We start from the raw sequence: 21411 nt of genomic DNA on the forward strand, positions 1-21411 counted from the left end.
TCTAAACGATTGTCTGTGGAGTGATTATGAGCGTTGGGTAGGTTGTTAGCATAATTGACGCCCCGTGCCCGTTTAGCAAATACTTTCAACCAATGAGTCGGCATACCAAATATACTGAATAATAATCAAGTGCTATTTGGTTACATTTTCATGCCTAATAATAACTTTGATTGCGGCCAACAAACATTGCGTATATAGCGCATGTGCTTAAGCCATAAAGACCTGGCTGGATACATATGCAAAGCTCAAGTGTGGCTAATGAGCAGTGTGAGTAATACACAATTTGTGTATAAACAAGGAATTATTTTGTTGCCACTTGGAGTATTCTTAGCTGAAGATGTATTCAAAATTGCTATAAATATTATTTCACTCTCTAAAAACAGAAACACAAATTAAATCTAAAGCCTCCAGCTTAGCCTCTGCTATTAGATTCCTCAAAAAAAAAGCCTTAAGCTAGAAAGTAAATTTAGAAAATGTTTTTTATTCAACAGAAATGTGCTTGAAATGTTTTTGATATATGACTTGGGGGAATATATTTAAATAAATAATTTGTATTAAGTTAGGAGAGTTGAGCCTGCCTGGACTTCTGCTAAACAGAAATGTAATAATTTTTAAGCATTAAAAATGTAAGTTTTTTCGTTTCACTCTAAAATACTAAATCCTTTCATTATGTCATTCAGCTAAACTAAAATTAAATTAAATTTATTACTTAATATTTTAATATATGCTTTCCAAAAATTGTTTTTCTCTGCTGAGGCTAAAGAAGCTTTGAATAAACTTTCAAAGCAAAATTTCATAAAGGAAAGCTGTTAATAAAATTAATAAATAAATATAAAAAATTTCAAAGCAGAATTTCATAAACTAAAGCAGTTAATTAAATTAATAAATAAATATAAAAATGTATATAATAAATATAAAAATGTATATTAAATAGCATTTAAAATCATTCAATTTAAAGTTATTAAAGTCTTGAGTAAATACAAGCTTAAATCTATTTCGTGCACTCTTTGTAAATACGCCAAAGTTGTAAATACGCCAAAGTTTACATGCGTAAATGGATTCTAAACAGGTAACAAGCAAATTTATCTTCATTTTATTTCAATTTCCCCAACGCTTTTTGCGCAGCTAACGCTGCCAGTAACTGCAACTGGCAAATAAGCACAATTAACAGACAGAAAACACACAGACAAACACACTAATATATATATGAACAGACACGCACACAGACGCACTCGCACAAGCACAAAGTAATCCTGCGGATGCACCACAATGTGCTGTGGAAATTACTGCAGACAAACGCAGACCATTAACACAAGTAGACGTACACGCACACACACGCACACCCACACAGACGCACTGGCAAAACTTTTGATTACATGCGAAGTGCAATGATGTTCGGCGTTCAAATAGTCACAGCAAAGCTGTTGGCACAAATCTGTTGAAATTGTTGCGCTTAACCGAAAAAGCGAGAGAAAACCATAAAAAAACCACGCAGCACTTGGCGGACATTAAAGCCAAGCGAGCAACATGACAGAGACAAGTGACAACATCCGAAGATGCCACTTGGTGCTTAAATGCCAGCATGTGACTGAGTCTGTGCGTTAGCTAGACGACATTGTTTCTATCATGCTCTAATGCTGATTGCGCAATCAGCTTGTCTGTCGCACACACACAACGACACACACTTACATACAAACAGTGCAATCATTTGGTATGCGGGCGTATTGCGTATACGACCTGTTGACTCGAGCCAAGCTAAATGTTTTGCGTGTAATTATTGTAAGTGCCAGCCACAACAAAAACAAAATAAAAAACCAAAAACAAAAACAAAAAGAACTTTTGTACATACCCAAATAAGCTCTGCTGTTATGCATGCATTTTGTGGCCAGGTCGGTTGAAACAATTACCTAAAAGTTCACAGCAGCAGCACTAACTCCTTTTTTGTGTCTAATAAGTATTTTATGCTATTTTGGGCGGGTGAGTTGGACAGATTTTTAGACGTAGAATACTGAGAGATAATCAAGTCAGAGAGGTAGACAGATGGAAAGCTCGATTATTACTACTGATCAAGCTTTAATATACTTTATATAATCTATATAATTTTGCATCTTGCATATATCTAAAAAAAATATTATAATCCTAATTTTCATACCTAATATATATTTGAAGAGTGTGAAAATTAAAAGGGTAAACTTTTAAACGTTTTCCAATACTACGCCACACGCACACGCAATCAGAACTTGACTTTGAATTTAAAACTCAGAAGAAAAAAAACGAAATAAATAGAAACGATTTCCACAGCAAGCGTTATTTATTATTTGTGTGATTTTTCCACACAGGTGGCAGTGAGTGGGAAGCGTGAGCACATTAATGCGCATTTAGCATTATGCCATTTGAACTTCTGGCGCTGCGTGGCTAAAAATTTGGCATGCCGCGTTGTTCGCGCTGATGGTTTTGTGACGTGCCACGCATTTCAAATCAACCGAAAGCCAAATAAATAAATATTTAAATATGAAAATCGACTTCGTGTTCTATTTATGTTTTGCATGATATACAACGAATCAAATGCAAATTCTGATGATTTTAGCATAGGGAAAATATAAATTTTTATTTCTTATTAATGTCCAAAAGAAAAAGCGATAGATTATGGATAGTAAACTAAACTTTATAAAAGCTTGCAACCAGACTAAACCAAACGTATCTCAACTGGTTATGTGTGTAATCCACTTATCTGCTTTGTGCTGCTAAGTAATCCCATATTATTTGCCTTTGATGTATTTTCAGAGTCAATAAGCCAAGCCAAGTAACATAACAAAAAGAAAATATATTTCAAGAACAAAATCGCATCAACCACAGCCAAACACACACACACACACACCCTCAGCCATTTGTCAACGGAGAATACAATACAAGCAGAAAGGGAATATACTTTAAAAACATTTCGCGCAGCTCTGTTGAAATGAACTTGGAATGCATTTTACTTTTGCGCTAGCGAGCAAAATCTTGTTTTGCATCAATAAACATTGACATTGGCGCATATAAAAGACAGAGTGTGGGGTGTGCGTGTGTCATAAATAAAATGTTCAAGGCAAACAATAGCTAAAGCACTTGATGCTGCTCGCTATAAATGATACATGGTGCATGGTGCATGATGCAATGCGGCAACAATGCAAGTTTGCGCCAATACATAAACAACATTAAAGCTAATGCATTTACACATATAAGCTGAACCTTCCATGGCCAGCTAAGCAGCACACATGAGACAACAGCAAAAAAAAATCAGCAGAAAAAACTTTTCATAAAAAGTTTTACGCAAAAATGCATTTACTGGCGTCTGTTTCAGCGGCCGCCGCTCGTTTGCTTTTATGCAATTTCTTGTGGCTGAAAAATGATGCAGCTGCCTCGATTCCCAGGCCGTAAAACCGGCTGCATCATCTGTTATAAGCATATTTGTGTTATCTTTTTTAAAGACAGAGCTAAGCTTATTGCTTAAGTACCCTGCGTATACTTAATATTTATTAAAACAAGCAACTGCTGAGAGCTTAGACTAGACTGCTAACACATTTGGCTAGGCGTATTGCGTTATTTTCAATGAGCTTTCTTAATATTGCTTTTAGTTTCAGCTACATTTGTAAAAAGCCGAATTTGATAGCATAACTAGGCGTATACTTAATGTACTAAGCACACTTATTATACTGCCATTTCTCACAGCATTAACGCAATCAGCAAACGAAAATTTAGTTTAATTCCGCTAGCACACAAAGAAAACGTAGGCAAATTTGCAGAAGCTTTCAGCCAAGTTGGACAAGAACGAAACACAAAAATGATAAAGAGCTTGAGCTGCAGCCATTAGCAAGGCTTAAAGCAAGGCAAAAATCATAAGCCTCTAATTTCACTACACGAAATGACATAAGAAGAGCAGCAGCAGCATCATTTGCTGTCTCTATCTGTGTGCGTGTGCGTGATATGATGTGTCTGTGCGTGGCACGCGGGCGTATACGTAATATGCCTAATGCAAAACGCAAACTCAAATAAAAGTGATATGCGGCGAGCAGCGAAGACGTTACGCAAATGTATTTGTAAGCAGCCACTTAGCACACTTACGAGTGGAGTTTGAAATATGCTTGGCAGCTGACTGCTTTTAGCAACAAGAGCAGCAGCAGCAGCGGCAGCAGAAAACAAAAGAACCCAAAGCTAAAATCCTCTTGAGAGTTTGACAACATATTCACACGGGCCCCGGTCGGCGCTCGACAATCTCAGCGCGTGCCACACGCTTTGCGCATTTAACGCGTATTTTGCACTGGTTGCTGACATCGTCACGTGTGCGTGTGTGTGTGTGTGTGTATGCATGCCAAATTTGTGGCATGCGGCATAAACGCAATGCAAAAATGTTGCATAAATTGTTTTTAAAGTCAAAGCCAAAGTGAGTGAAATGTAAGCTGAGCTTAAGTCGAGTTGCATTTGCTGTCAAGTGGCAAGATTGTTAGATATTTTTCAACTAACCTCTGGAGGACATTGAATTTAGCACTTGGCTTATATAGCTTGATCTACGCCCAGCCAGCATGATGGACAACTTGAAGCCAACTGCTGACAGCAGCTGCCACCCTGCAGACAATAGACCTGACAGCATTAGATATGCTCGCTAGATTGAGGCTCTGTTTTACATTTTTCATATTTTTTTGCCTGCCACTTTCGAAGGTGTCATTAGAACTTGTTGGCAATATGTAAGATGATGAGTTATTTAGCTGCAGGAAAATGCAACAAAAATGTCTGAAATTTTAAAAATTTAACATGATGTAAGGAAATATATTTTTAAACTGTACAACTAGGAAGCTATAAATCGTTAAACAGGAATAAATAGTTATGTAGTTGCTTGACAGTTATAAATATTTTTTTTATATTTACATTTTTTATAAACAAAATTACAATTAAAATTTTAACAACATTTTTATTTTTATATATTTTTATATATAATTTTATATATATATTATTTCCGAATAATACTGAACCAGAATAAGATGACTACTTAGACTTCTATATACAAAAATAAATATATAATATATAATTGCATATACATTTTATATGTTCATATGCCAAATATAAAAACATTGATTCATATATAATATTTAATCAACCACATGCTCTCACTCTGAGCGTGTGGTTGATTAAATATTGTTGAATTCTTCTCTTAAATTGATTTTTATAAGATCATGCCACAAAAATATTTTATATCTTGGTCAGCTTAAAGAATTAAATTTCTTTCACATTATTTTTTAGACGCAACTCGACAAATTTACAGCTACTTGACTTAAATTTTGGCCATTTTAGTTTCAAGTAAACGTGCGAATGGCTTGGCATTAATTAGACATTTGCCACGTTAAACAATACCTGCGGGATTTGCGGTTCACTTGCATCGAATTTACAATTTATGTAATGCGCGTGCTTGTAATTTGGTGATTTAATTAGTAGCAATAATTCATTGTTTTTGTTGGCGGCGCCGAAACCAAAGATAATAAATGGCATTTAATTGTTGGCCATACTCGTAATTAGTTAGTTGGCCATAAGCCATGCTTTGCATGAGCTCTGTTATAAATGGAAGCGGCATGCTTATCGATGATCTCCTAATGGAGTGCATAATATGGCCGAAAACCAAGCTAGCTCTAACGCACAGTGGGTGGAAGCCGCCCAACACGCTGTGGAAGAGGTATTTTGGGAATAGATAAATATTTTATTTAATTTAAATGATTCTAAAGTAAGGACTTGAAATATTTTTAAAAATATTTTTTAATTATTCAGTGATTTTTTAAGGGGATTAATATCAAATATTAAAGAGATAAAGTAATTGTGAGAAATGCATTAATTTTTTATTTGAAAGTCAAAGCCAACTTTCAAATAAAAAATTGATTAACCTTGAAATGGTTTTTAATTAATTTTATGAATTTCAGGTGCATTTTAAATGCGTAATAAAATACCTAAACATATTTTTTATATAGTTAATTTAATTCATTGTTTACTCATTTAAATTAAAATTCTGCTTTAAAGAACATTTTTAATAAACTAAAAAGACTAAAATATTAAGATACATTTTTGTTTTATTTATTTCAAAAAAAATATGTTTTTTAAATTAAAATAAAAATGCATTATATATATTATATGGCATACATTTATATATATTTATATATTTTTTCATAATATGTTTATATATGTAGTTTTAGTTTTATATATTTTTTCAATAATATTCTTTTATTTTATTTATTTGTTTGCTTTATTTTATTATTTAGAAATACTATATTCCAGTAATATTTACTTCTTGAAATATTAATAAAATATTTTAACCAACACCTATTGTCCCATGTTAATTACATTATATAAGATGAAAATAGTTTCTTAAGCTCAATTTCACATATAAATCTCTCTCTGCATGCCAACTGATATCCGTTAAGCATTTGCATAAAACGTTGACCAATATGAATCACCTGCGACGCATTGTTATAATTCGCATCTAATATGCGGTTAACCATTTTGCAGGACCATTACGTAACATTGAAGGACGATATACACTGGATGCCAATATAGCAACAACAATGGCTGCAACAACAAAATGACAACAAGTATTCAACAATAATTAATAATCATTAGTTAGCCGCACATTATTAAGTGGTTGACTAAATATTGAAATTACAATGGTATTAATGCCATCAGGAACAACATAAACAATGGCCTTATTATGGTAACGGCTGCCGGGCCAGACCGGGCTAACAGCCACAGCAACAACAACAACAACAACAATAGCGGCAACAATGACAACAATGTGGAAATAGCTTTAAACAAACGATGAGCGGAAGCTGCACAGGGTAGGCAACGCAATGCAAAGGCAACATTGTCAACTCTGTGTGGGTGTGGGTGTGTGTGAGTGTGCTTCTGTGGGTGCATGGCAAATTATGAGCATGCGTGTGAATTACAAGCATGTGAATTGAAACAGTACAGCAAGCATAGCCAATGCACATTGTTACAATGATAGCCAAATGAAATGTGTTCTCAAAATTGATTTTTCTACATTACTAACAATCGGAAATTTATTTAAAATTCCATTTTGTTAAATGAGCTTAAAGAACTAGAGGGCTTCAAATCATTTTATGATTTTCTACACCTCTGAAACTTAGTTTTCTATTTAGCTGTTTGAGCTAGGCAAAGGAGCAGGGGCTTAGCCTGACATATTTCATACGCAGGCAACTCAATGGGACATGAAAAATACTCCTTCCTTTTTATCAGCATCGCCTGAATGTGAATAGAAAGAAAATATAATGAAAGATAACAAAAATATGAAAATCCTTCGAAGATTGATAATTCAAACTTGACCTTGAGCTCAGGGAGAACTTAGCTAAAGCATATATTTGACATATTTCTAAGATTGATCTATCAATCAAATATCCAAATATTATTAATTTTTAATCATTTCAATAACTGTAGATAAAAAGAAATTGGCGAATTGACAGTGAAAGCGTTTTGCAGCTGCCTTAACCCAGTCAACGGAATGATGGTAATATGTGGGATATAATTATGTCGACCAAGTAGAGCAGAGCCTATCACCAATGCAATTGCATTAATAATGCTGCAGAACAAGGCCACTACGACTGCGACGACAGCAGCAGCAGCAGCTAGACACGCCCATTGCCTACTTTTTTGGGGCGTACAGAATTTCATATTTGGCAGTAATTATGCCCATGGCTGGGGGCTGGCACAGTAATATATATGCACATATATACGTATGTATGGTAGGTATGCGTGTGTGTGTGCAGTTGGCATAATAATGCATAATTTATGCACGCATTTAATTAAATTCCAGCACTTGCGCTTATTTTCGCATCAATTTGCTGGCCAAAGCCCCAGTCCAAAAGCAGAAAGCGCTGACCCAAATGGCCTGAATAAAGGTTTGGCTACTTTTTTTTTGTGTGCTTTTGGTTATTTTGTAATTTAATCAACCGAAACAGCAACCGCAAAAAATTAACTGTCAAAATACGTTGGAAATTAATTTTAAGTGGGCGAGCAATTAGTCAAAACATTCAATTTATAAATTAGAAATATGCCGTCTGTAATTGACAATTGGCCCCAATTTCAAATGCTGCAAAAATATATCCGTTTAATAAATCGTTGAAAGTTAATTATGCTTAATGGGCATTAGAGACGGTAAGCAGATTGCGTCTACGTATTTTGCATAACATTTCATTTGGTTAAACACGGTGTTATTAAATAATTATATAATTTGTCGAAAACTGCTCGATTGGTTGAAATAATTGCACTTAAAATCTACTTAAATGGCATTACAAAATGTTTTCATTTAATATAATTATATTGCTAAAATTTATATTGATATGTGTGCAAATAGAAATCAAAATGTTACAGTTTACTGCAAATATTTTACATTATTTGCCAAACTATGCACATATTTACAATTTAAGCTTGATTTATGTATTTGCTGTCCAGTGCAATTTCAAATAAACTTGAAAACGACTATATTTAAACACGCTTTTAATTAGTTTGCTGTGGTGTTAGTTTGATAAATGCAAATACAAACGAGTAGGGGAAATTATTGTGTGCGAAGAATAAAAGGGATTACATTTCACAATAAATTATCCATAAATTATCAGCAAGTAAATATAGAAAAAAATGCAGTTAAGCCTTGTCCAGCATTTTTAAAATGGGCTAAAAAAGGCGATAAAGATATTTATAAGTGTATGTCTAAATTGAAGTATAAAAATACTTTAATAAATAATATTAACATGTAAAATAATTGTTTTGCACTTTACTACTAACTCGCTTTGGCTTCCCGTTGCAAAGGTCTCATCATGATTGATTAATTAATTCATATACTTATTGCTCACCATCGCGGCACAGTGGCAAACAGACGAATGCTAAAGTATATTTTATAATTGCTGTTGGCTATAGCCTGGCCCTTGAACCTTGCAGCAAACTTCAATTGGTTCCAGCTATGACGCTTGTAGGCATCGTGGGCGTTACAGCTTAACAAGAAAATCAAGGCCAAAGGCGAAGGCTTCAATAGGCAAGTCTGCTACTGAGCGATCCGGGAGGTTCTTAAAATAGCCATAAAGGCAATCTGCTCACACTTTTTGAGCTAATAATTGTTGTTTATTATTAATCAAGTCTCCTAATTTACAGAAATTGAAAAATAAAAATGTCGCTGATGCAGTCACTAAATAAGCAAATAAATATATTTGACATATTTCTTATACATTTAGAAAGTTACAATTGAGAACTCTCAAATTAACCATTTAAGAGTAATATAGAAATTTATTATTTAAAGCAAAGCTCCAACAATACATCTGCTCTTATCTTGAAAACTTTATTTGTCGTACTAATAGGAGAGGCTTCATCAAAGAGCCTTTTGCTAATGAAAAGAGACAAAAATAAATCTTTGAATTAGTTGGAAGACATCAATTTTATCGTAATCAGTAGGCATATTAATTCAGACACTGAAGCGCCAACCCTTGCCAGCTAGTCTTATCATTTACTGAAATCTAAGATGCTATGAAACATACGAAGTGTTTTCTAGTACCTTATAAAATTGCCAGCCGTACTATTAGAATAGCTTTAATTTTATGATTTATCATGAAGCCTTTTATCATTAAAATTCAGATAAAAATAGAGTCATTGTGTTGATTATAATTCGTATTCGTATAAAGTTAGAGGCTTATGAGCTAAGTACTTTTAAGTAACCAGATCTCTCAATAAAGACAAAGTTGTAAGCTCTCAAGTTCAAGCAAAAGTCTTAATGAAGCTTACAAACTCTCTACTCGCTTCTCTTGTCAAAGAAACTCTTGTGTTATTCCGCCACAACTACTCATTGCGCCTTAATTTGACACGCCCTTTAACTTAACTGCCAGCTAACAGGCTGAGCTCATTTGAGGCTTCTAAATCAATTGAGCCAAGTGTCTGCTGTGACATGGCCAACAAATGATGATAGATCAAGCGTACTTACACTTGGTCGCACGCATATGGCATAGAAGGTTGAACAGGATGTCGTCAGGTCCAAGCATCATTGTGCGACACCGTAACTAATTTCACTCGAAAACAAGCGTCGATGCTCTCTGCTCGCTCCATGCATGCAGCTGTGAAGGACATTAAGTTGCTGGCAAGGACAACAGCTTGTCAAGCGCACCAGGGCCAGGCGAGCCAGTCAGAGTACAAGACCTGCTCATTATTTATTAATTGGATTCAATGTTGTTGCAAATTGCATGTGTGTCTGTGTGTGTGTGTGTTCCAGTTGCATGTTTCAATTAATTTTAGAATGCAACAACAACATATGACTTGGTCATAAATAACATTCAAATTTTTTTAGACGTCCATATCTTATTTTAATTAACATTACATAAATAATTGCATGTGCTGCGAGCCAGGCATTTGCATGGAAATATTTCACATTTTTAGTTACCCACAGGCAATTTTTCTACATAGCTCAGGCTTGGCCAACGTTAGTTGTTGTTGTTTCAAATAGCTTAATAAATATGTAATGCTTGACTGCTATTTGTTGTTGGAAATATTTGCTAAAGCTTGGATGAGTTATGAATTAATAAATTATACTCAAAGAATTCCATTAAAAAACTAAACTAATCAAAGAAAATGCTATGGGCGAGTCTGAAAGTATCAAGCAAATATGTTATGAAAATTAATCAATGAAAATATAAGTTGGGTTGAATTTTAATAGCTCGGGGGCTATCAAGTTTTAGTTGTTATTATGCAAAAATATTCCACAATGAAATATATTAAAAACAAAATATTTATTTTTATAACTAAAATAAATACAAATATGATTTTTAATTCAAGTATATATATAATGCACCACGTCCTTCAATGTCATATTTATCTGCCTAATCGTCGCGTGTCGTCCTGTTAAAAAAACTGTTAAAAATAAATTGAGCACAAAAATACCAAAAAAATTAAAAAAAAAAATCTTAAAAAACTCATAATCAAAATAAAAAAAAAAAATTTACATATTTTTTAGCAAACATCTAAACTAGAGACATAACTAAGACTTAAACAATATGTCCCGTTAGAATTCACTTAGTTAGTTACTTAGTCCAAAATTTACAATCTGAAATTTAAGTCTCAGCTTTATAACCTTTCACCTTAACCAAGCTTATTCGACTGACTTTGCACAGGTGCCATGAGATTTTGTTATGAATATTTGGACAGGTTTGCACCGTTAGCCAACGCACATTTTTTAAGCGCCGATGATAACGTGGCTAAAATATCAGCAAGGCTACACGCCCATGTTGGGAGCCAAAAAGTTTGCACCAACTTTGAAAAGCTTCAAAAAAAAAGGAAAAAATAAAAAAGATCAACCAAAATAAATCCAACAAAAAAAGCCAACATAAAATATATATAATCCCAGCTCACGGCTTTTGGCCAATACATGATGCGTACAAATGCAAGTCTCATTAATTTGGCCAGATTGCAATTTAAAATTTAGTGCCTGGCATCGCGCTGCAGATTGTTGTGGCTTCAGTTAATTAACACCTGTGTGTCGGGTGGTGCAGGCTGAACCACTTCAGTCACACTTTTGTGAGCCACAGCCGTGTGCGCTGACGCAAAACGGAAGTGGCACTTGGCAGGAAAGCCAGCCAGCCAGCCAGCCGGCAGTAGAAGAGGCTGCGAGCGTATCGAAAACGGAAACTTTTGATGGAAAAAGTTTGCAACAACAAACGCATTCTGGGCAGTCGGCTGAGAGAGCGAGCGAAACTTGAGTTGGAGTTTGAGGTACTGGGGGGGCACCTTAAGATAGTCTAGAAAGTCGCTATAATTCTCGCGCAGTGCCTCATGAATTTTGATTTTACAGTTTCATCTTATATATATTTTTTAATTTTTTTCGCTTTAAGCAGGGTCTTAAATTTGAATAATGAGAGGTGCTCAAAATGGAGCTTAAAGATTAATGTTTTGCAACGCTTTAAGCTTAAGCCAGCTAAACAAATTCATACCTAGATAAGGGCCTAAAACAATTGAAAAGTGCGAGCCCCAAAAACTTTTGGCCCCACCGAAAAAACAAAAAAAAAAATTCCAGAAAGAAAGTTGGCAGCAAAGTGCTCGTTGAATTGTGGCCGAAAAGGGGCAGAGCACAACCACTATGACAGGGCGCAATGAAATACGGCGCACAGTTGCAGCTACAAGCCTCCTGGCCAACTTCCTGGCAAGACCAAAAGCTCTCGCTTTCTCTCTCTCTCGCTCATAATTCATAGGCCACAGGCCGTACGCTCAGCTCCTGCGGTCATATTATATTCCTTGGCCACCTCGACCCGCGGCTGCACCCACAGAAACCGAGAACGAATTGAATTGAATGTCAGCAAATGCTTGAGTTGTGTCTAATTGCTAAGCAGCTTTCAAAAGCAACAATTGCCGCTTTGATCATTCCGCATCTGTAGACGTTGCAGTATGGCTCATGTCTCACGGGCTTTCGTTCTGCATTATGCAAAATGCGCAGTTGCTACAAGAAGTTTTGTCACTTGAGAAAAGAGCTTAAAAAATGCACTGAAGTTGATTGAACAACGCGATGATACTCTGTAAAATACCAAAAATCTATTTCGAGTAGCTGATGGATTATTGCAATATATATATAGATATAATATCATCAGCAATGTAGTTGCTCTAGCCAGAAATTAATGTCTAAGCATGCATCACCAAAATTATAATCAAAATTAAATTTTCGATAACTAGCTAAATCGATAGTCAATAGAAACAACCAGTTGATTCGTTGTAAGCACTTAATACGTAAAATAATGTTGATCAACTCATTTACACATAGCCCTTATGCACACTACTCGACTTACAGGGTATACGAATAAAATATAGAGAAAAGAGAAGCAAAAAATGCAGCAGGGGCAAGTTTTTGCTGAGTAGTAGCCGCAGCCAGAATGCTGATGACTTTGGTAACAACTTAAATTGTTTGGCAGCAATGGATCCATGTAGTCGCTGAGAGGATAAAGTTGAAATGCGTTTAGGGACTGTCGATTTGTTGGTCAACTCGTGCTGACCTAATGCTGGTCCCAAACTCTCACTTGAAAATGCAATTCTGATTGTATGTAATGGAAATCATATTTAATTTGCCAGCCTGGAGTGTATGAACGATATTAACAAAATGATAACAATGAAACAATTGTAAAAAATACAGAACATAATGGCCAAGTTGGTCCAACTTTGAGCTTTAAGGAAGTTATTCGTCTTGCATGTATAGAATCTTGTGGCATCAGACTCCTCTGACAGCTGCAAGATCGGTTGAGCATCCTCCAATTGGCCAACATCAATAATTACCTCTGGCTGTACTTGCTCTTCACACTCTGCACTGTTATCCAGCAGCATATCACGACTTTCACTTCAAAAAAAAAATAAAATTTTAAATTTTGTTGTTTTGTACTTCAACTATTATTACCACATTGTGCAGCAACAAAATCTCAATATCAGGCGCGTTGTTATCAAGTATAAAGCAATTGGCAAACTGATCCAACATCACCAAGTGCCATATATTTAACAGCGCTGAATTTCAAATTGAATTACAGGCGACAAACATTATGCAAAAGTCAGCAAATAATGTTCCAAGAAATCTTTTTCTCAGTTTTTTTTCTTTCTGACTCCACAACAACTTATCGCCGCTCCATCGTATATACAAAATATATACAAATTATGTTGTCGATGTTGCCTTCTGGCTGCTGGGATATTCATACAATTGTATATACTTTTTTTAATTTTTATTTTCATTCCGTTTTTTTTAAGTTTTCTTGTATTTTTGGGTATGTGGGTATTTACATTTTCACACGAAGTATGTAATGCACATAAGGATATATATATACTCTTTATAGATATTTATTAGAGCTTTCAACTCATTTGTTATAGTCAGTCTGCCTATCTCTTTCTATGTAAATGGAGTTTCTAGAGTAAATAGAATTTATGGAGTACATAAAGTATACAGAGTATCTAGAGTATACAGAGTATACAGAGTATATAGAGTATATAGAATATATAGAGTATATAGAGTATATAGAGTAAATAGAGTATATAGAGTATATAGAGTATATAGAGTATATAGAGTAAATAGAGTATATAGAGTATATAGAGTATATAGAGTATATAGAGTATATAGAGTATATAGAGTATATAGAGTATATAGAGTATATAGAGTATACAGAGTATACAGAGTATACAGAGTATATAGAGTATATAGAGTACATAGAATATATAGATTATATAGAGTATATAGCCAGCAAAGTGAAATCCTTATCGCCAGCGAGCTACCTATATAAAGCATTAACATTATTAAGTTCCTTATTTAGCTTTAAAAACAATGACGAATCAATATAAATTTATCAGCTTTGATTAAAGCTATCTTGAGTTGGAATTTGTGACCTGTCGATGACTAAAGTTAAAAGAAAATACCCAATATAATTAAAAATGTTTATTATTAGTATTAATTGCATTTTACATTTACTTATAATTATTTTTCATGTAAACATATATTATAAATGCAAATCAACTTGTCTCTAACTAAAATTTTTTTTTAAATTCCAAACAACAAACAACATATGTAATCGGTGATTAAAATATTTTACATTCACAGTTATATTGTTATATACTTTCAACGGGCAATAAAAATAAAGCCAATCGTAATATCAACAGCAAATATTTATTCAGCGCAAACACAAAAATTTACTGCATTTATCAAACTAAGTAGGGTGTGTGTGAGAGCGTTGCAGAGTGTGTGTGTGCAGAGGCTATTATAAATTGACTTGGAGATACCCTATAGTTACATTTAAAGTCTAGTTTAGACTTACATATATACAAAAATCAAGCGTAAAACTTATAGACTATATACAAAAGCAATTGCCATATAAGCATTTACACAGAATTAAAAAGTATATTGGAAAATATAATTATAAATTAAATATAAATTAATTAAAAAATTCATATTATTATTAATATAAAAAGTCCTTTATATGATATATATGACATAAATAGTATAAGATCTTCTTTTATTAAAATATTATATATTGCATTTTTATTTACTGTTTTAAGCTTTCAAGTCGAAAGATATTATATCACTTTGGCACGCATAATATAATTATGTTATCTAGAGCTCATTGATATTTTAATTGAGTAATTGTTGTTAGGGCACTCAACAATCTCAAGTGGGTTGCTGTAGCAAGCTGTAAGTCCGTGCTAAGTTTGATATAAATATTTCACTACCAATTCATGAAATCTAATCTCTAATTTATTTTGTTTGCTACGGATCTCATATGAGTTTGAAGTTATGAAGATCATTTTGTCGATTGAAGACATAACAATTTATGGTATGAAATATAGAGTATATTTGTTTTCAGCAATGCGCGTCTGGTTGCTTATTGCCGTTTGACACTATTGGAGCTCGAGATTTGAAATTTGAAATATATACTCTTGCATCGCATCTTAAAAAACATTTTCAAATGGGTCCACTGGGAGCTTGGAAACTCAAGTGTTTTTATATATTTCATAACATAAATCTTTTGTTGTATAGCGCCATTAGGTAAAGACTTGAAATATATACATAGAATATATATATGAAACCTTGAAACGAAATCATTTTAATTATTGGCTTACCCAATCAAAACTTATCGGCTAAGGTGCAAATGCACTGAGAATTACAATAATATTTATCAGCTGCAAATGGTTTGGCTCCATTAAATTTTAAATATGTCAACATTGCGTGGCCTGTTATGGGAGACGTCACAAAAGATTTGGTTTGTACATGTGACAAACCTCCAAACAAAAAATAAAAAGAAAATACACGAAACGGATTTCATTCATGATGAAAGCAAATACGCTGAATACAGTGAGAGCTATGCGAGAAAATCAACAAAACTGGGTAACAAAACGCAACAATTTTGTTTACAAATAAAAATAAAAAACCCTAATTAGTACATTTAGAGATTTGTTGTTGTTAGTGGGAAGGGGGAACTGCGGAGGCGTCAGAAATATATTGAAGTCATAATTGATAAGGTTGCAGTTTTGAAAGAGCGTCGAACGTCGAGCGGCGAACATCGAATCGTAATAGATTCCCAGCGTCTTATCTTATCTGAGTCATACACAGAACGAAAAGAAAGAAAAAAAAAATGAGAATATATACAATATGTGTATGAACACATTTGTCAGCGCTGTTGTTGTAGCTGTTGTTGTTGCCACAATTAACACCTTTGCGCTGTGATAATGAGGCAGACAACAACTGCGACTGCGACTGCGACTCAGCAGTGGAACGCAATCTACGCCTCGCTGAATCGAAATTTGTTAGTTAAAAGACGAACGCGTTGCGGCATGGACACGGATGAGAAGAAGGCGACCGCAACGGCGCCGCAGAGCGGTCACGACGAGATCGATTTTTCCAGCGGCTTCGAGACACAATATCAAAAGGAATATAGTCCACTGAGACCGAAATATGTGCCACCGCCGGATAAACGCAATGCCTGGTATCGCAGCGCCTCCAGCATCATGATGATCGTCTTTCTGGCCATCGTCTTTATACTGGGCACCGTGATGCTGGTGGTAATGGTGTTCACCGCCAGTCCACTGCAGGTGTTACTCATTGTGCTCGCCTATGTGGTTATAGCAGCGCTGATGATCTGGATCGAAGTGAACAGCATCAAGGTGCGGTGATTCAACGTATGCCACGTACGCCCACGCTCAGCGCCAATGCAACGAGCATTTCTGTATCTGAATCTGTGTGTGTGTCTGTTTCAGTGGCAAATTTCTCTGTTCCTAAGTGTTCTTGAAAATTATCATACAAAAAAAACAAAAGAAATACGAAAAGACTTTTGCTGATTGTAGCATTCTATAGTTAATACTGATAGCAACTAACTTTTAAATAAAAACTAATAAAATTCCAATAAATTATCAAAGAAAAAACATTGGACTTTCGTTACGTAGTTCTCTTCCTCCTGGCCAAATATATAACTAAAAATTATTAGTATTTCTTTGAAGCTACCACTAATATTGATATACGAACCTGCTAAGTGTAATCAAAACGTTTTTTACGACCAATAAATGAAAAATATCCAATACATGCTTTAAAAATGTTCTACGCACGATTTCTGACCTGAATTTCAAGAAAACTTGTGAAACTCTCAAAGCGAAATCAAGCAATAAAATGACATTGAAATCTAATTGGAACAATAACAAAACTGTTAACAATCAATGCTGACTACACTAGCTAAAAGTAAACTTTAAGTCTGATATACATTGCGAGTAGAATGAAAGTACAAGCGATAATATTTATAACAAACTCAATCATAATGAAATGTATACGGTGAGCTGAAAATTTATAAATGACAAAATTAGTCAAGAAGAAAGAAGAGATGGAAATAATAAGAGAAAAGCCTAAGAAAGAATTTATATGGAAGCTGCCTACATATACATATGATTTACATTGATTCAAGTATAAATGTCACTTTGGAAGGACTCAAGTATCACTCGTGTTGGGTCACTCTTTATTAGCCATCCATGGCATCAATGACAAAAATGCAATTTTGATCAAATTCAAGCAATATAAGGTCTGGAGGCAAGAGAAGGAATCAAATATTTTAAATAAACTTAATTTCAAGTCTTAAGCTTTTATAGGCTCCACAATGACGCCATCAAACATAACAGATGAACAGACGGATGGAAAGACAAACAAACAGCACGACTGAACCCATCTTCCTGATTAAGAATACATATACATATATATATATATATTTTTTAGGGTCTGCCATGCCTTCTTCTTACTTTTACTTTACTTCTATTTTCTCTGAATTTTTCAAATTTATTTCCCAATCATTTTTCTATTCAAAAAGAAAATGTGAATAAAAAGCGAAAAAGGAAAATTTTAATTTTTCGAAAATATGGCTAAAACAATTATTTCCTCAAAATGCTAAATCTTTACCAAAAATATTAATCTAAATTATAAATTTATTTATTATATTTTTTTTTGAAAACTCAACATAAAAATCCGCTTATCGTTAAATAAATTTATGGTAATATTAAAGTGTATCAAAAACTTGCTCAAGCACTCAACTTTAAAGCTCTTTTACAAAGCCCGTAATAGCTGCTTAATGAAACAAAGCAGAATAAAAACAATCTCACGAGCTTGTAAAAAAAAACTACAACTTTAATTTCCGTTAGCAAAAAATGTTGTGTGGATGAGGGCAAAGGCCAACAGCTGACTTACCTTAATTACTCACAGAATTTCGTAGCCAGGCTAATTATTTGCACTGTGCACTATGCAAAGTGTGTGTTAGTGAATCTGAGTGTGCGTGGGTGGTGTATGTGCTTGTGCGTGGCTCTTGGCGAAGACTTACGTCGCTGGCGTATTTAATTATAATGGCGAATGCGCTTAGCTTAAGCATTAATGTCCATGCCGTTTGTTGACGGCGATTGCGATGGCGATTGCGATGACAACGGCAAAGACGAAAGAAATATAAGAACGTTTTTTTAGCTAAGCCAAAGGCGTGGCTTCTCGTTTCTTTCATTGTAATTTTTTGGCTAGCTCTTGGGCTAGTGTGGAAATTTAATTAGAGACATAAGCTTTGCTTTAAACATATTTGTTATTTGCAAGCAAAAAGGTTATAGTGGAAACAATTGAAATTTTAAAGTAAACTAATTATAGACTAGAAAATGGAAGCTTTGCTTAAAATCTTAATAGAACAAATTTCTCTGAAAATCTATAATATTTTTTAGTTATCTTCTTAGTGAATTCTTTAAATTTGTGGTACTTGAAAAAGCAGGCCATATAAAAAGATATTTTTTAGGGTTCTAAGAGAAACAACTCAACACTTGATGAGTTCTGGATTCGATCTGCCTTTCCAATAGTGCGCCTTTGCAAAGCTGCGTCTGATGCACTATATTTTGATTGAAAATTTGATCGTAAATTTAAAAAAAAAATCATTTTCTTAAATTTTCCAAAATGTTCCAGAGCATCTGTTCTTCATGCCATTTCCATATTTTCTTGATTTATTGCTCGATTGGGCAATATTTTCGTACAATGCTTTATTTGAACAAAAGCTGCTTGCATTTATTGTTGCTGCTCTGCATATGTTTATTTATTTTGTAAATATTTAAAGGTCTGAATTATGCATAAGCGAAGCGTTTTAAATTATTCCAAGTTTTTTTTTTACTTCTTCATTGTTTAAATAAAACACAATTGTTATAGACATAGTCAATTGCACAACAAAAGGTTGCAGGCCAAGTATGTAAATAAACAAGGATTGCACATTTGGCAAGGACGCAAGGAGCAAGCAGCAGCAGCAGCAACTGTCTTTGGCTTCTGCCTTTTGCTGGCTGCCGTCTGCTATCTGGGGAAATGTTGCTTAGAATTTTCTTAAGTAAATCTCAGTTGAACACTTTTCATTTAGCCTTTCAGGCAAGCCAAAATAAAATAAAAAACGCAGCAAGAGTAAATGAAATAAGTAAGAACGTTGCAGGCAGGCGTAATCAACTGCTTAATGCTCGTGCATAATACGAAAGATGTAAAATGTTTCAAATATCCTTTAGAGATCTGCCCTAAGCCTGCAAGATTGATCCATTTTAGCTTTAAAACTGATGAAGATATATACCATGTTTCAAGTCTCTAGCGTGAATAGCAAATAGCAAATTGCATAAAACCCATGAACTCTCTTCACTCCTCGAAAGAGTATCACAAAAATGTAAATGCAAATTGTGAGGGCAACGAGGAGTGCTCGCTGACAGCTGCTTGACAAAGGATAAGTGCAACTTTATAAATAAATAAAAGAGCATATGTATGACATTTTGTGAGACAGAGTTGAAGGTTTGATTAAATAACTATTTTTATTATGAAAATAAATTGTTAGCTAAAATTTAAATTTAAAGCAGTAAAAATGAATGTTCTATCTACTCTGTGAAAGTGAAAAATGTTTAATTATATTCAATTTTAATGCGCTTCAGTTCACTTATTGATTATCAAATGTGAATTATGTTCATGCATAATTTAGCCTCTTTTTGCAGCAGACAAAAAGTGTCAGAAAAAGCCGCAACACTTTTAATTAGAGTAATTATTTTTTAACATTTTCCATAATTTAATCGAACTCACTTTAGTGACTCGCAACATTTTGCTTAAAGTGAGGGCTCTGGGCTGGCCTTGTCCAGCTAAACAGTTTTAGGCCAGTCACATTTAAATATGCACACTGGCGCATTTGAATATTCAATTAAGTCTAACTGCCAATTCTGTGATAAGCTGCCGCTCAACCCCACAGAAGCTGACAACTGACTGAGTTCTAGCCAAAAATCTAGAATTGTGTGCAATAAAAATAAACTCAATTCAAGGCCGACAACGTCCTTTTGTCTGTTTTGTGCGCCTCTCTTGTCGGCCAGAAAGCTTTTGCCGTTTTCAATGCAAATTGTGATGACAATTTGAGAGCTTAGGCTGTATCAGAGCTATTTTTTGTTCTCTCTTATTCGTACAGAGATTACGACCAACATGTTTTGAAATAAAAAAAAAATAGTTGAACAACTGCTTATACCAAAGACTCTTGCTAGATTTAATCCCATGCCCTAGCTCAGACAACAAAAATCGTAATAAACTATGTGTGTATCTATATATCTACGTATTTATGTATACATGCATCTATGTATTTATGTATATATGCATCTATGTATTTATGTATATATGCATCTATGTATTTATGTATCTAACTCTAAACAGTACTCATTATCAATTAATGACAATTTGTAAATAAAATTTTTGTTAAAACCATGAAAAAGCTTCCTTATGTAGTTTGACATCTGTAAATTCCTTAAACCATGAAAATATATCATTTTAACTAAATAAACACAAAACACAAATTCAAAAATTCCAAAATTCTGTTTTAACTGTAGTTTATACGTGTAGAAAATGTAACGAGCATGTCAAAGCATTTTGTGACATATTTTATTTATTCTATAACGAGTAAATGCCGAAAAAGTCAGCAGTACGCAAACAACATGCATAAATTACCACAAAAAGAGACACTTCGAGCGTGAGGCATTTGTGCTGGAGGCCAACTCTAGCGTTTACTATGCAACTGCAATGCAAAATGTGTTGAAATATTAAAGCCTCAAAAAATAGAAATAGAGACAGAGAAAGAGAGAGTGAACAAGTGAGAGTGCAGGGAGTAAGCGGCTGCATAGATACACTTAATGCGATCTTAAGAAGGTTCGAAAGTAGAGAGGGAGAAAGAGAGAGAGTTATTAAAACAGCGGAGCTATAAGTGAAGTTTCAATATACCTGTTGTATCTAGAGAGAGAGAGAGGCACAGAGAGTTACTTAAACAGTGAAGTGAAATGTGAAGCTTTTAAAGAGAGATGCGTGGAGAATATGGAAAGAAGGAGAAAGCTACTGATACTCTCAAG

General features: G+C 34.2%; 2 protein-coding genes across 2 annotated transcripts in view; both read left to right on the forward strand.

Annotated features, from left to right (window-relative positions):
- The first annotated feature begins 972 nt into the window (after nt 1-972).
- The window catches only part of LOC111594198, a 34640-nt gene continuing 14201 nt past the window's right edge, over nt 973-21411 (forward strand). The window contains exon 1 of the mRNA XM_023307398.2: nt 973-1069. The gene's annotated coding sequence lies outside the window, so the exon portion shown is untranslated. The remainder of the gene's footprint in view (nt 1070-21411) is intronic.
- LOC111594202 lies at nt 16307-17022 on the forward strand. Its single transcript, XM_023307399.2, has one exon. The coding sequence runs from the start codon at nt 16348-16350 to the stop codon at nt 16684-16686; it is 339 nt and encodes a 112-aa protein (XP_023163167.1). The 5' UTR covers nt 16307-16347; the 3' UTR covers nt 16687-17022.

The sequence above is a fragment of the Drosophila hydei genome, unplaced genomic scaffold, assembly GCF_003285905.1.
Source record: "Drosophila hydei strain 15085-1641.00,03,60 unplaced genomic scaffold, DhydRS2 tig00008114-arrow-pilon, whole genome shotgun sequence".
Taxonomy (NCBI): Eukaryota; Metazoa; Arthropoda; class Insecta; order Diptera; family Drosophilidae; genus Drosophila; species Drosophila hydei.

What these genes read in the sequence shown, in the direction of transcription:
- LOC111594202 (XM_023307399.2), top strand. Translation starts at nt 16,348, where the DNA reads ATGGACACGGATGAGAAGAAGGCGACCGCAACGGCGCCGCAGAGCGGT.